The sequence below is a fragment of the Micromys minutus genome (genome assembly GCF_963924665.1).
Source record: "Micromys minutus genome assembly, chromosome: 5".
Lineage (NCBI taxonomy): Eukaryota > Metazoa > Chordata > Mammalia > Rodentia > Muridae > Micromys > Micromys minutus.
Window position 1 is genome coordinate 76,428,865 of NC_137974.1, and position 15,996 is coordinate 76,444,860.

The 15,996-nt window shown below is 44.8% G+C and overlaps 1 protein-coding gene across 12 annotated transcripts in view; it reads left to right on the top strand.

The window, feature by feature from the left end:
- DST (dystonin) overlaps positions 1-15,996 on the top strand; it is a gene marked incomplete at both ends in the record, with an annotated part of 363,235 nt that overhangs the window by 260,401 nt on the left and 86,838 nt on the right. For all 12 annotated transcript variants that reach the window (XM_080917065.1, XM_080917066.1, XM_080917067.1 and 9 more), the window contains 9 exons: positions 281-547; positions 1,552-2,091; positions 3,332-3,508; positions 7,374-7,497; positions 9,788-9,996; positions 10,580-10,897; positions 11,245-11,411; positions 12,900-13,056; positions 13,855-13,981. In XM_080917065.1, the coding sequence (XP_080773191.1) occupies positions 281-547; positions 1,552-2,091; positions 3,332-3,508; positions 7,374-7,497; positions 9,788-9,996; positions 10,580-10,897; positions 11,245-11,411; positions 12,900-13,056; positions 13,855-13,981 (2,086 nt within the window). The remainder of the gene's footprint in view (positions 1-280; positions 548-1,551; positions 2,092-3,331; positions 3,509-7,373; positions 7,498-9,787; positions 9,997-10,579; positions 10,898-11,244; positions 11,412-12,899; positions 13,057-13,854; positions 13,982-15,996) is intronic.

The following is a 15,996-nucleotide window of genomic DNA, read 5'->3' on the forward strand; positions in this document are numbered from 1 at the left end:
TACACACTAATACACATAGGCACACATACACATAATGTATACACATACACAACACACATATATATACACACACACCCATACACATAAACACACACAATATATATATATATATATCTACACACACATTAATATGCACACATACACATATGTATACACATACACACACACACACACACACACACACATATATATATACACGAACACATAAACATACACACACATATATTTGTGTGTTATGCCTAGGCTGCATCTATAATACTCATGAACCTTACCTTCCCAGGTTGCAGCCGTGAGGCAGCTGGAAGAGAGCAGAACCAAAATAGAAAACCTTTTGAACTGGTTGTCAAACGTTGAGAAAGACGCAGAAGGGGCAGGGATGAAGCACACACAACCTGTGGAGCAGAACGGAACCCATTCACATGAAGGTGACGGCAAGTCAGAAGCTGGTGAAGAGGATGAAGTCAATGGTAACCTGCTGGAGACAGATGCTGAAGGGCACAGTGCGACCACCGAGGGGAATCTGAACCAGCAGTACGAGAAAGTCAAGGTGGGGCTGATTAAACGGTGATGCAGTCACATTCCGTGTGGAGGGATGGATAAAGAGTCAGACTGCTTTATATAAGCCAGCCTTACGACCACAGAGAATAAAGGCTTTCCCTACCCCAGCCTTACGTCAAATATAAATTACCGAGAAAGCAAATAAAAACAGTACAAAGTAAATAATTAGGTACAGCTTCTGTGCATAGCTGAAGCCCGGTTTTAGAAACAAAAGAGGGCTGGAGAGCTGCCTCAGTGGTTAAGAAAGCTGACTGCTCTTGAAGAGGCTCCAAGTGCAGTCCCAAGCCCCCACATCACGCAGCTCACAGCTGGCCTCCAAGGTCATCCAGAACAGACATATATGCATAAAGTTTGAAAAAAGAAATCAAGGAGGCTGATGGTTGAGCTCTCCAGAGCAGGGGCGGTAGCCCTGCACGCCTCCTCGGTTCCTCGGTCTTCCTAGCTACTCTTTGAGGTTGTAAGTTCCCACTGTATAGGAGCTTTGCAACTTACATACCCAGCATCGCTTGCTCAGGTTCCACGTGTAGTAAATAAAGCTGGAGTTTGGCTTCAGCCTCCACCATAGTTTCGGTCACTGTGCAGATCGATACTGCATGTTCACAGGCTGGCTTGCTGAGCAGCCTTGAGTTCGAAGCCGGCCCTGGGAGTGGGGGTGGGGGTGGGGGGTGGCTGTGGAGAATGAAAGCCCAGTGCACAGCAGCAGTGGAGGCTGTCCCGCATGCACCTGCGGGAGCAAAGACAGTTCTGGAGTAACCGTTTTAAGGTGTCCCGGAGTTGATAGTTCTTGTCTCTGTGTCTGGCTCTTGGTGCTTGTTGGCTGTCTTTGAGAGGCGACCGAAGAGTTTATAAAATGAGGCCATCAGTAGCTCTGCTTGCCTCTGACCTGTGGCTTCACTGCTTCCTGAGAGCTCGCTCCGCTCTCCTGCCTCCGTGGACTCTAACCTAGGCCAAGTTCTGGAGCTCTAAGGTTGCGATTGACTTGTTCCCACACAGGCCCAGCACGAAAAGATCACGGCTCAGCACCAGGCGGTCCTCATAGCCACGCAGTCGGCACAGGCTCTGCTTGAGAAACAGGGCCACCATCTGTCCCCGGATGAGAAGGAGAAGCTGCAGAGGAACGTGCAGGAGCTGAAGGCGCATTACGAGACGGTGCTGGCCGAGTGTGAGCAGAAGGTGAAGCTGACTCACTCCCTGCAGGAGGAGCTGGAGAAGTTCGAGGCCGACTGCAGTGAGTTTGAGCACTGGCTACAGCAGTCGGAGCAAGAGCTGGAGAACCTGGAGGCAGGTGCGGACGACCTCGGCGGGTTAATGGACAAGCTGAAGAGGCAGAAGAGCTTCTCAGAAGATGTCATCTCCCACAAAGGTGACTTGAGGTACATCACCATTTCCGGAAACAGGGTGATAGAAGCTGCCAAATCTTGCAGCAAGAGAGACAGGATCGGCAAGGACAGCATCGAGACATCCTCAACCCACAGAGAGGTTCAGACCAAACTGGATCAGGCTACAGACCGCTTCCGGTCTCTCTACTCTAAGGTAAGTTTATGTTACTTTTATGTTTTTAATGGAGGTTGGTCTCTGATAAATTTTTCTACGTGTCCTCTTCACTTTTGCTTTGGATTTAGAAGTTTTTTTTTTTTTTTTTTTTTTTTTTTAAAAAAAAAAAAAAGGACATAAATATCGACATGGGAAATGTCCTTTCCATCTGGAAAATGTCTCTTAAAAGGTTAGTGGCCTGACGTTTCTTAGTTTCTCCAATGTTGTAGTACCAGATTTGACCACCAGATGTAGTTTATGAACTAAGCAGAAAGAGGGGCTCCGTGTCTTGTCATTGCCCCTCTCGTAGGATAACTCCCTTCAGATATTACAGGACTGTTCCACGGAGGCGTTCAATCGATATATTTTCATGATGAATGGCTAGTCTTCTGTGTTGCCCCCTTCACTGCCTTTGAAAATTAAGAGTCTTGCTAAAAGCAAAAACTGCAAGCCACGTGTAGAGGTGCATACTCCAAAAGCTGAGGAGAAAGGTTGGGTCAGCCTGGGCTACATAGCAAGACCGTGTCTCAAAGTGGGGAGGGAGAAGCCCTAAGAGCATATTTCCCTGATTTTAACAGGTTGTTCAGACTTAACCCATTGCGTAAATTTAGCATTACTTCTGAGACTTAGCTGTTGCTTCATGCTAATGTAAGTTATTTGACCTGAGTGTGCTAATCCTGTACAACATGTAGAAATGACTTACAGAGCACCTTAAAGGATTTTCATCACATTTCTATGTGTATTGTCTGAAAGGTTGCCTAGTCTGGCGATTGATTCTCGTTTAAGGCCAGCCATCATGTAATTATTTTAAGTGTAGAACCAACCAGCAATAATGTAATTATTGTAGGTGTAGAACCAGCCAGCAATAATGTAATTATTGTAGGTGTAGAACCAGCCAGCAATAATGTAATTATTGTAAGTCTAGAACCAGCCAGCAATAATGTAATTATTGTAAGTCTAGAACCAGCCAGCAATAATGTAATTATTGTAAGTCTAGAACCAGCCAGCAATAATGTAATTATTGTAAGTCTAGAACCAGCCAGCAATAATGTTTTTTAGTTACTGTAAGTTCAGAACTATCTTCTCGGTTTAATGGTAACCTTTTGGCTTCTCCACATGAAGGGAAAGAACCTTAACATTGGTTGAAGTCTGTTTTTTTTTGAGTTACACAGCTCATACATCTTGAGATCTTATGAGAAAAAAGTGGGCCTCAGCCTCTCTCCTCTTCTTTGACTTTTAGTGCAGTGTTCTTGGAAATAACCTCAAAGATCTTGTGGATAAATACCAACACTACGAAGATGCTTCCTGTGGACTTCTCTCCGGGCTCCAGGCCTGTGAGGCCAAAGCGAGAAAACACTTACTCGAGCCCATTGCTTTGGACCCCAAGAATCTGCAAAGGCAGATAGAAGAGACCAAGGTAAAGAAGAAGGAGGGAGGGAAGACAACCGTTCTATTGAAAGAATTCTGTTCTCCACGGTTGCATGATAGTTTTGCTCTGGGCCCAGGAAACCTGTGGAGAGTATTCTGTCCCATCAGAGGGTTCCAGTGTGACTAAATGCTCTGGACCGTTTGTCCCGCTGTTACTTCACTGGATTGGCACCGCCGTTATTGGCTGCATCCACTGTGCCCACCTCCTACCTCCAACAAAGCCACCCCACTTACGCACTGTTATACTTCCTAACTTTCCTCACGTTTCCATTAGAATTAAGCTCTGTGAAGGTGGATTGTTGCAGAAAATATTAAAAATGGATGGCTTATCTCTTTATCAGCCCCCTCACTCTGTGGACACCGCTCTAGTGTGGAGCCGAGCACACAGACTGTATCATGTGGTCCGAAAGCCACACTCTCCACACTTTCCCTTCTCAGGTAGTTCACTCAGCCCGCCCTGTTGCTTCTGTCCTGGGTGGATACGACTGCCCCGGTGTGTTTCTTTACCCCACTGCCTGTCACAAACATAACTCTGAATCTCAGTATTTTTTCATGGTTGATTTATACAGTAAATTCTCAATCCACAAACCCTCTACACAATAAGATTACATCCAATAGATAAAGATACAAACAGCCTTTACAGAATCCCTTAAAACATTTATATCTACCTAATGCCAATTAAGTCCGCCTGGATCCAGCTAATTCCTCTCGAGCTCCATCTTGATTTCTCCTCCCCAGTCTCTGCTCCTCTTCTGTTTTCCTACCTTTTCTCCGCCTGCCTCTCCACTGTCCAATCATGAGTCACCTTAACATCAATCCACAGATGTTTGTGTCTGTTTTGTTCAGTGCTACATTCTCAGTCCAGGTTCTCTCAGCCCGTGGATGGCAAATCACTCTGAGGGTCTGAACATCCCCTTTCAAGGGCATCACCTAAGACCATCTGCACACCAGCTATTTACACTATGATTCACAGCTGTAGGAAATGACAGTTACGAATCAGCAGTGAACATAATTTGTGGTGGGGAAGTCACCACAACGTGAGGAACTGTATTAAAGGGCCGCAGCATTAAGAAGGTTGAGGACACTGATCTACAGGGATACCTGGCCCCAAGTGTACAAAGGGCATTTGTTCAAGAAAAGACATGTAGAAGAATATTACCATGTTCAGAGTGTCTCAGACATTAGGGTTCCTTTTGTGTTCCTACGTGATATACGGAGATGCAAACTTCAGTTAACCACCTTACCACAGAATGTCTTACTGGTTTTCCAGAAATGAGTGACTGACAAACTCTTGGTGAGACAAGCAGTCAGAATACTCTCTATTGGATGTTTTATTAATTAATTTAGTTACTTTACATCCCAATTGCAGCTTCTCCTTCCTCTCTCCTCCAAGTCCCTTCTCCTCCTTTCCCCCTCCCCATGCCTACCCCTCCTCCCTTTCGCCTTAGAAAAGGGGGGCGCCTTCCTTGGATATCAAGCAGCCTTGGCACGTCAGGTTACAGTAAGACTATCTGAGGCTAGACGGGGCAGCCCAGTTAGAGGAAAGGGGTCCAAAGGCAGAGCCAGAGACAGCTCCTGCTTCCAGTGTCAGGGTCCCACATGAAGACGCAGCTGCACAGCCGTTATACTTGTGCAGAGGGCCTGGGCCCGTCTCATGCGTGCTCTCTGGTCGGTGGTTCAGTCTTTGTGAGCCCCATGGGCCCAGGTTAGTTGGGTGACAGATGACAGTTACGCTAGGCTCCTGTTGGCAAGCGTGTGATGTCATGAATAGTGTCAGGGGTGGGCTCTCTCTCATGGCGCTGGTCTCAAGCTGGACCAATCATTGACTGACCATTTCTTTAATTTCTGCTCCATCTTTACCCCTACACATCTTGTAGGCCGCTCTAAATCGCAGTCTGATGATGTGGACCTTTGAGGCTCACAGTGTCCAGGATGCTGCAAAGTCAGGGAACTTTCATGCACTGAGTAGGAGCTTGTTGCTATAGATACTCTCCTGGTGCAGCCAAGAGACCAAGGCTAGGGTTAGGGTTGGGGATAGGGTTAGGCTCTGCAAATGCTAGGATTACGGAGAGGTCATTGTATCCACTCAGTCTTAATGTGAGCTCTAGGGACCAGAGCTCTGTTCTTCATGCTTGCAGCAAGCACTTTCTCCATCTCCCCAGCCCCCCGACATTTTGAGCCTTTCGGATAGGAGTGCAGTGTCGGAAGCAAAGCCTTGGTTACCTCTGTGAACCTAAAGCCATTGTGGAACCTCTGCAGCTGGACAAATTACATGGGCAGAAAGGCCTCTGGGGTGTAAGGGACTGCGGGTCCAACCCTCTTCTTACCTTGCTCCCAGTGCAGACCTGCATCTGTTCATCCAGAGATCTATGGGAACCTCTCTCCAGGGGCTTGGTACCCTTGGTTGTATTATCAGTGTGAGTCACTGGTCACATCGACTTGTGTCTACTTTCTCCCCCTCTTTCAGCTTTGGGTATAGAATTCTTCTGGGCTCTTTTTACTTCTTTGGCCACCTTCTTTCTGTCTCCCCGTCAGAGCAACGTGAACATCTTCCATGCCTTCCTCTTTTCCTCTTCTGAGGCTGCTACACAGCCTGCTGAGGTGTTTCCTCCTTCCTCTGCAGTGATCTCTACATAGCTCCGTTTGTATGGTCGGTTTGTTACCAGCTTGCTTCTTTCTTCTGTTTATCTCCTGTACACTGTTCTGAAGCCACAGACCCCGAAACAAAGGTCTTCTCCACTCGGAAATGTGATCTCACCGGAGTTTATAAATTGGGGTAGTTACGTGAGATGAACAGAACCCAGCCTATTTCCCTCCTCTTGTCCTCTTACGCTGTGTTCCTGTTCTCCATGATGACTGGCCATTCTTTCCTGGGCTCCGTCCAGCAGCATAGCCATAGTCCCTGAGGAAGCATGCCTCATGTAGGTGGGGGATTAAATGTTTTTCTTCATTTGATTTTCCTGTAAAAATACAGTTGTAGTAAGCCATCCTGTGTTAGATATTATAACTTTAGATAATATGAACAAGTCCTCTTGACTCTTCCCAGCCCAGACTGGACTTTGTGGTCTGGACAGTCTGAGTACAAGAAATGGCCTTGGTCCTTGGGAAAGTCCCAGCTGCCTTGTTCTGGCCTATGATACACTCAGTTGGGTATGTCACTTCTCAGGCCACTTCTTCCTGCATTGCTGTATGCCCTCAGTCAGCACTTTCTTCAGAGCCTTCAGTAATCCCCCATTGCTGCCAGACAGACATGTCAGCTGTAAGCCTGACATTGGAGGCCTTCTCAGCCCTGTGTATTCATTCTCATATTCTCTCCCTCCCCTTCTCCCTCTCTCTCCCCAGACTATTTCTTTGCCTTCTGTGTGTTCTATGGAGAAATGTTCAGCCTTTCCTGTAAACTTTGTAGCTATTGTGGCAACACTGTTTGAACTGTCAATGCCCAATAACATACGAAATTAAATGAAATCCGTTGACGCAATATGAAGTCAAGGACCTAGAGTCAGAAACATTGGGGGGAGGGTTCTCTGTGCCTTAGTTTTGTTGCCACTTCTGGGCTTTGGGATTTGGGGAGTAGGGGTGTTATACAGAGCATCAAAGTAGAAGTTACAGAAAACACGGAGTAATGGGGTTAGAAGTTGAAAATAGGAAGGTTGTTAAGAACACCTCACTGTGTGCTGTGGCTCACCATCTGGATTGGTTGATCAATGTGTTCTCCTTGCTTTACCCTTGGGAGTCCAGAAGACAGTGAAAGTTTGTGTGTTGTATATTTTATTCTATCCAATTGAGATGATCGCTTTTCTTTATTGGGAACCTGTCCGTCCTGAATCTAATTGAAAGCCACTTAAACCCCACAGGCTTTGCAAGGACAGATATCAAGTCAGCAGGTTGCTGTTGAGAAGCTGAAGAAAACTGCAGAAGTACTCTTGGATGCCAAGGGCTCGCTACTTCCTGCCAAGAATGACATCCAGAAGACGCTTGGTGAGGCCTTAGCTTAAGGTCTTAGCTCTTGTTCCCGGTCTCATGGGTAAATCTGAAATAGAGGTGTTTTATAAATAAGGAAACAACTTACATCTGTGAACACTTTTTCCTTCTCTATAAGTAAGTCGTTTGCTTCATGATCGCTGCCTGGGTGTATGAAGTGAAAAACATCTTGGTTCCCCCAAACAGAATGGAGTTGAAATCTGAGTAGAACTCTTCAGTGAAAAGAAAAACACTCCATAATTATTCTTCATTCTTAGAGACACACAGGCATTTTTGATCATGGCCATGGTCAATAAGTAATTTTCAAGGCGCATGTATTTATAAATTACAAGTGCATTTTATCAGAGTATAATATCTAATTATAAAACACAAAACTACAACGTTTTAAGGCATATAAAGAAAGTGTGAGTGCTGTATCACCTTATCAGCTCACGTGGGAGACGGTCACCAGAGTAGGAACCTGAGCCTGGAGGTGTGGCGGAGAAAGACTGTCCTCATTGTGTTTCTGAAGAGGCATTTGATGTTTTCCTATCTTTTGTTTTTCTTATTGTTTGTTGGTCTGTTTAAGATAAGGTCTTGCTCCATAGCCTAGTTGGCCTGGGAGTGACTGTGGAGCCCAGGCTGGTCTTGAACTTAAGACAATCCTCCCGTGTTTGCTGTCTGAATGCTAGACTAGAGGCATGAGTTGCCAAGCCTGACTTTTCCTGCTGTTAATTGTACATTATTTCATGGGTTACAGCAATGACTAAGGCTTCTCTCTGGCAGCATTTCCTAGAAATGTGTGAAACACTTTAGGACACAGAGGCATTTTCATAAGATTTCTTTTTTATTTCTAAGAAAAACAATAACTTCTAAAAATACAGTTTTGGATTGTTTGTTGATTTAAAAAAATAAATAAAAGCAACAAGAACTTGCTAAAACAAGAGCTTTGTATTGGGAACTGGGTCCAGAAGACAAATACTACAACAGAGATTTTCTGGTACTTTTTATTGCTCAAAAAATTCCAAAGGATTAGATTTTTATACAAGGCACTGATTAAAACATGTTAAAAAATACACACACACCTAGACCTTAAATCATTAATAATTCAAGAGCTAAGAATATAGCCTTGTGGCAATTTTTGGTATTCAAAAATCATTATGTTTAATCTATACACACCAAGAAAACTTTGACTGTTTCCATGTTACGTTCTGTTCTACTATATATTCATATAGTTTTATGCCAAAAATACACACACACACACACATATTCATACACACATACATGTCCCATGATTCCAAACCCCATTAGGCCTTATACCTAAATACATGACTGGAGGGAGAGGGGAAGACTCAAGTGTCACACACATGCGGTCCATAATTGTAGTGCCTACAACATATTACATTTTGTTGAAGATAGTTTATCATTTTGGCATGGCAAGCCATATGTTGTGGCAAAACAGGTCTCATCATTCAGATACATAATCCCTGTCCCCTGAAGAATAGCTCGACTGCCAATTGCAAGCTGTGATTTCAAGCAGCCGCTTGAGTTAGGGGTCATACCTGGATTTGACACTGCTGGCAGCCTCCTGGTGCTCATGAGAAGCAGATCCTCTCTTTATCCGGTATTCAGTGGCTTTAGCCAAAGGGGCTCGGTTGTCTCAGTCACATGAACATCCCATTTCAGTGTAGAACTGCTAAGCAACGGTTTACATTGTCTTGCTATCCAGTCATGTGCCATAGACCGTCCACGAGGCTCTAAGGGGACTCTGTGAAGGAGCTGTGTAGGCTGTAACTAATGTTGTGATCTATACTGTGCTCCGCTCAGACATTCAGAAATCTGCTTTTCTGGGTCTTTGTACTTCTGAGCATTTGAAGTCTCTCTCTGACTATGACAGAAGCTGGCCATGAGTGTCTGTGTGACAGAATCGTCTCTAGAGAGTACATCTGAGACCGTCACTCCCCACCCCAGGCAGTTATCAATAAGTGTTGCCAGATGAGGCTGAGACACAGTAGCGATTGAAGTGACCCACCATTTAGACCTTTCCTTCCTCTCTCTGGGACACTCCAAATGTGTGTGCATCTAAAAGTCGTTCCCAATGCAGAAATGACAGGCATATGAACTCTCTTTTACTATTTTAGTTTCCACTCAACTCCCGTCTTTTATCGAAGCTACACCTGATCTGATTCATTGGAAATGTGTCATTTATGCTTTTTTCTATGGAAACCTAATTGTTCATTGTAACGTGCGTTTGAAAAAGAACCGGGCAAGTGGAACTCAGCACTTCCTGTCTCCCTCTCTGGCGTAGATGACATCGTCGGGAGATACGATGACCTGTCCAAGTCTGTGAACGAACGGAATGAAAAGCTTCAGATAACGCTGACCCGCTCTCTGAGTGTGCAGGACGGTCTGGATGAGATGCTGGACTGGATGGGGAGCGTGGAAAGCTCACTGGTCAAGCAAGGTCAAGTGCCCTTAAACTCCACAGAGCTCCAGGACCTCATCAGCAAAAACACTGTGAGTGACCTTTGTTAAAGCAAGAATTCCCCTCGAACTTGAAAACAAGTTATTTATTGTCAGGGATAGGTAGGCTCAGAGATAAAGAGGGATGCTTCTGAATACCACCCCAGGAGCAAGCATTGCTCATGCAAGAGAATATGTAAATGATTTGGGGGGGTGATACCTGGAAAGGGATTTCTAGACTTGTCATTATTCCTTTACATTGTATCTAATCTTGTTTATTGTTGCTTCGGCCAGCTGCTCTGGGGTTCATCAGATCCATCTTGCTGTTGCCAGGCCTTTTAAGAATTAAGAACATGGCTAATCCCCAGGCTGCCTTAGATCCCAAGGGGTTGCCCGGTAGCAACAAGCCCCTGCCTTTTCCCAGCAGCCAGCCAGCTGTTCTCCACACTTCCTTGAAGAGCTTTGGGATTGGCTTCCTCCAGAGAAAAATCAAAAACACTTTACTCATCTCCAACCATTAACCTTTTTAGTCACAGGCTGTCCAAACTTACGTCTCTATGGAGAATCTTTTCCTAAACTCTGTGGTTTTATTTGTTGACGTTGTTAGAAAATATATGCAACAATTGCTGCATTTCAGATGCTGGAGCAGGAAATCACGAGTCGCCAGAGCAGCATCAATGCCATGAACGAAAAGGTGAAGACATTTATAGAGACAACAGACCCGTCCACCGCCTCCTCACTGCAAGCGAAAATGAAGGACCTGTCCGCTCGCTTTTCCGAGGCGAGTCAGAAACACAAGGAAAAGCTCGCCAAGATGGTGGAGCTAAAGTCCAAAGTAGAGCAGTTCGAGAAGCTCTCAGAAAAACTCCAGACGTTTCTAGAGACGCAGAGCCGGGCGCTCACTGAGGTGGACATGCCGGGAAAGGATGTTCCAGAGCTGTCTCAGCATGTGCAGGTGTGTATTCCTCGGGGTTAGCACGGGCACTGGTTAAGACAAGCTCATGCACTTCATCAACAATCTTAATTACCATCGGTCATTCTAACTGCGTCGTACTGGCTTCTCCGAGAAGCATTTCCCTGCTGAATAGAAACAAACCATTTACCACACATATCAGTAGCTGTTACGACTATCCCTGAACCCACAGAGAAATGAAACCACGGAGTGTGTAGTCACTGCGTCCTGCCTGCGGAGTGCTACTCGGTAGATGCGTGAGCTGTTTCGCTTCCATGCAGAACATGCTGGCTGGTTTGTGTTGCTAAGATCTGGCAATGTTTATACTGACGGATGTAAATGCTTTGCAGGAATCAACGACTAAATTCTTAGAACACAGGCAAGATCTCGAAGCTTTGCACAGCCTCCTGAAAGAGATATCCAGCCATGGCTTACCAGGGGACAAAGCTCTGGTGTTTGAGAAAACTAATAATTTGTCAAAGAAATTCAAAGAAATGGAGGATACTATCCAAGAAAAGTAAGACCCTCTCTAAATATGTGGTTTATTCCCCTTGGTGGTACTCAGCAGCTGAGTTGCCTTTATTCATGTAAGGCTATGACTTAGGTTATTTCCAGACTGTGGAGTAATAGACTGTTGCCACCAACAGTATATTTGTCATTAAATATACTCAGAAGGCCGAAGGGGGTTTACGGAGAGTTTGAACCCCACCCTGGACTGCAGTGAGACCCTGTCTTTAAAAGCAAAACACAACAACAAAAGCATCAGTTAACTATGGCTAAAACATTAAGGTAGAAAACTGAAAACGCTGCTTATGTAAAAGTGGCAACATTGTGTGAACACAGTGGTACTCGTGGGATATTACGGGTCTGGGGGGATGGCTCAGTGGTTTAAGGCACTGGCTGCTCAACTCCCATCACTCAAATGGTGGTTCACAACTGTCTGTAAAGGGGTTTGATGTCCTTTTCTGTCATGCAAGTGTACATGCAGACAGAATACATGTACAATTTCTTAAAAAGAACACAAAAAAGTTATTAAAAATATAACAGCCAACTTCCTCCAATTAGGGAATGAGCTACAAGAAGTGGCCCAGTTTGACCTTTGATTCAACGTGATTGTATTCTATGACTTCACATTTTTAGAACACACATCTGGTTTTGATGAATGGAAGAGCCCCCAGCAGATGTTTGGGAATGGTTACTTATTGTTCACGTAGCTTTATTTCCTTAGAATGCCCTGCCTAAAACTTGAGAGTTCTCTTCCTGAACCTGTCACAGCAGACATTCTGGGCTGTCTTACATAATCTGAGTTATCTATTCCAATTTTAAATTCAGGTAATACGTACACGATTAAATCATTAACACCATGTAGTCAGCAGTGGTTTGTCCACCTGAAGCTCACCCTTATCTCCCGCATTCGAAGTCACGTGCAGAGAGCCTGTCCACACATCAAATGTAACGGTCTTTATGGGTCCTGCACTTGGCATATAGAAAGGCCCTTAGGGTGTACAGTGGAGCTTCTTATGTGTTTGGGTGGGTGAGTACCTGTTAAGACTCCAGTTGCTAGGTTACATCTCTTTGGAGAGGTGTAAATGTCATCCCTCCAAAGTCCTGAGTTACGATGTCCTTTAACATGACCTAGGCTCTCCTCTCTCAACAGCATATACACGTATTTTCTGGCTCTTTGCCTGCTGGCATTAAGCATTATGTAAAATGGGCCTGTCAAAGTCGCTAGATTTTATGTCGTATTAGAGAGTACTGTTATGTGTGAGTTACATATTTCCTGATTGTTCCCTCTCTTTCTCTGGGAGCTTTGCTTAAGGAACCAACAGGTAGTTACTTAGATGATTGACCATGTAAGAAAACTTCGGCTTGTTCCCGAAGAGTTGTATCAAAAGTGGTTGCTAACGTTGATCTCTGAATCAGGAATAATGGCCACTGGTTAATAATTGGCCATTGGTACATCAGACTTTGCAGCTTAACTTCTGATTTGTTTTCTGTTCATTAGGAAAGAAGCTATAAGTTCTTGCGAGGAGCAGATGAGGGCTTTCCAGGACCTTGCTCAGTCACTGAAAACGTGGATAAAGGAGACAACCAAGCAGGTTCCCATTGTGAAGCCTTCATTTGGCACAGAGGACTTAGGAAAATCTCTGGAAGAAACCAAGGTGGCTCATTAGACCTAATTCTAACTTCTGCTTGCCTGTGTTAGGAATGAAGTATAGGGTCCTTTATTCTAACACCAAGCAAGCTGGTCTCATAGGGTCTGTGGAAATTAGTAATGGGATTAGCTGGTCTTCTCAAGGAAGTCCATACCTTTTTGTTCATTTAATCTATAGAACAACATATGTAGTACATCATTAGCCTCCCTAATATTAAACTTTCCTTCTTTTTCAAATCTCAATTTAATTTCCTTTTTTTTTTTTTTTTTTTTTTTTTTTTTGATGCCTTCTCTCTAAGTAGTAAGAAAGAGATCCTTGTCTTCATGTGCAAGGTCTAACCAATACTAAAAGACAAGTTATTTGACTCTCTTGCATAAATGGTGTTGTCTGACTTAAGTCATAAAAGTTATGGTTGACTGTGTCAGACTTTCTCAGTGAAATCATGTAGCTCTAACACGTTGTTGAAATTGTGGTCGTTACACCCAGCGTGAGGTAGAACTGTGTGTACCCATGTTTTGTTTTCATTGTCCTGTTACATACCTTATGACGTAGCTGCACCTGGTCTAGCCCTCCAGACTTACAGTTGACAGTTATTCTGGAACATTCCCGTGGCACCAGGACACGGCCTGCCTCTCACTGTGGCTGGGTGTAGAACACAGGATGGGCTTCCCCCTGTTCTCTGCCAACCGTCACCTGGGCCCGCAGTCATTGTTGCTTTAAAATATGCTTAAGAAGTTCAATTATAATGTACAACTTTGAAGATAACGTGGAAGACTGAAAGATGATGTGGTTTTGTGTTTAAAGAAATTACAAGAAAAGTGGAGTCTGAAAGCACCAGAGATTCACAAAGCAAACAACAGTGGGGTCGCACTATGTAACCTGCTAAGTGCATTGATCAGCCCTGCAAAGGCCATAGCTGCAGCCAGATCAGGTACGTGCCTTCAGAACTCGGTCTCTCATGGTCCTTTTGAGGATTTAAAATTAATTAAATTTTTTTTTAAATCACCTCAGGAATACAAAGTAAAAAAACAAAACAAAAAAAAAAAAAAAACATCAGAAGCATGACTTTTAAAAGCACACTGCCATCTGTCACGGAGTTGGGAAGATAGATGACTCTGTAGGTAAATGTGTGCAAGCATAAAACTAGAAGTCTGAATCTCCGGTGCACACGCGTGTTTTGGACACGTGGCTCACACGCATTTCGTACGTGAGGGAGCACGGCACTCTGGCTCTGATCACAGCACTCGGGAGGCAGAGATGGGGTGCTCCCAGAGACGGGGTGCTCCCAGCAAGCTGACAAGCCAGACTCACCAAATCCTTGACCTCTGGGTTTGGCAAGTGGCCCTCACCTCAGAAAGTAAAGTGAAAACCAATTTGGGGAGATGGCAAGCATCCAGGATGGGCCTCCACATGCAGGAGCACACACATGGAGAGCACACGTACTTATACATGTGTAGCCACAACCATAGGAACATGAATACACATAAACACACATTACTCTTCCCCCCCACCCCCCAAAAAAATCTGTCATGGGAAAATGTTTGGTTTTTACTAAAGACTACAAGTCATGGGGCCGGAGAGATTTCTCAGTGCTTAAGAGCACTGACTGCTCTTCCAAAGGTTCTGAGTTCAAGTCCCAGCAACCACATGGTGACTGGATAAGAAGGCAATACTGAAAACAGTTCCAGTCTGTTTGCACCGTGTTCATTTAAGTGGAGATAGTGAAGCTCTCTTTGAGCTGTTTCTCCTCTCAGTCTATGTAGCAAGTGGGTCTGGTTTCCTGGTAAAGGCAAGGGTGTGGGCTCTTGTCTCTGAGGCGGGCTCCCTGTCACTCTCCTTTTGTCTGCCTGCTTGTTTGTACGTGGTTCCCAGAGCAGATGATTCTGAAGCCTGTTCTCCCGTACACTCACATCACAGCCTCAGCCCTGGCTGGTCCGGCTCCACTCAGCCAAAGACCAGAGTTGCATATAAATGTTGGTTCCCAAATTAACTTAATACGAATATAGTGTTTTGGTAAGGCATACTTTACGGAGGCGTTTCGATTTAGTTTGTTTCAGTTGAAGAGTAGACAGAAGAGCAGTCTCCTCTCTCCATTGTGTGGCCTCTGGTTTATCTAGTCTGACCAGGCCTCCAGCTGTCCCCATTGTGAGTGACACCCGTGTTCCAGCTGCACTTTGTTCAAACAGCCGTTTTTTCCACTCTGTTAATCCCTTTTCGAGGAATGTCCCTATTATATACGCTACAGCGCTCTCCCGTCTACCCTAATCAGATTTCCTGAGACGTCAAGTTGATTTTTCTTACGAGGAGGAATTCTATTGTCTTTGATTTATCTTCATTCCTCCTGCCTCCTTGATATTTGGAATAAAATCTATGCTTTTGCTAGGTGTTCCCTGCCTGACTTAACAGGAGATTCTAGGACGCTTTCACTCCCTTGTAAAGTGTGTTGCGCATGCACTCGGACCTGTGTGCACGTTTGTGTGCATGTATGTGGGCGTGTGTTTTAGAGACAGTCCAGATGCTTAAATGTTTCTGTTGATTGCTCTCGCACGGGCATCTCTCTCCTTTGATAGACAGCCAGTGGATGTTAGCGTAAGAAAGTTGGATTTTATTAACATTGTGGTTATGGGGACATGCCAGTCCCAGATGGTTATAATAAAGGACAACTAGCCGTTACGGCTCACTGAGGAGTTTCTGTGTGGTAGGTAGGGGGTTAACTGGGTATGGTTTCAACTGTGTCCCTACAGGCTTGCTACCATGGTACCATCAGCTTCTTGCATTGCTTCCTCAGGCACACGGCTAATAGGAGAGCTGGCATTTCAATTCAGGAGAGTCCTACCCCAGGCCCACGCACTACCTACAGGCCCTGTGTTCTCTGTGTCAGCATGTGTGGACTGAGCAATAGGCTTTTGTTTTGGCTTTAACTTCAAAAGTTTCCCTCCTGTCTTT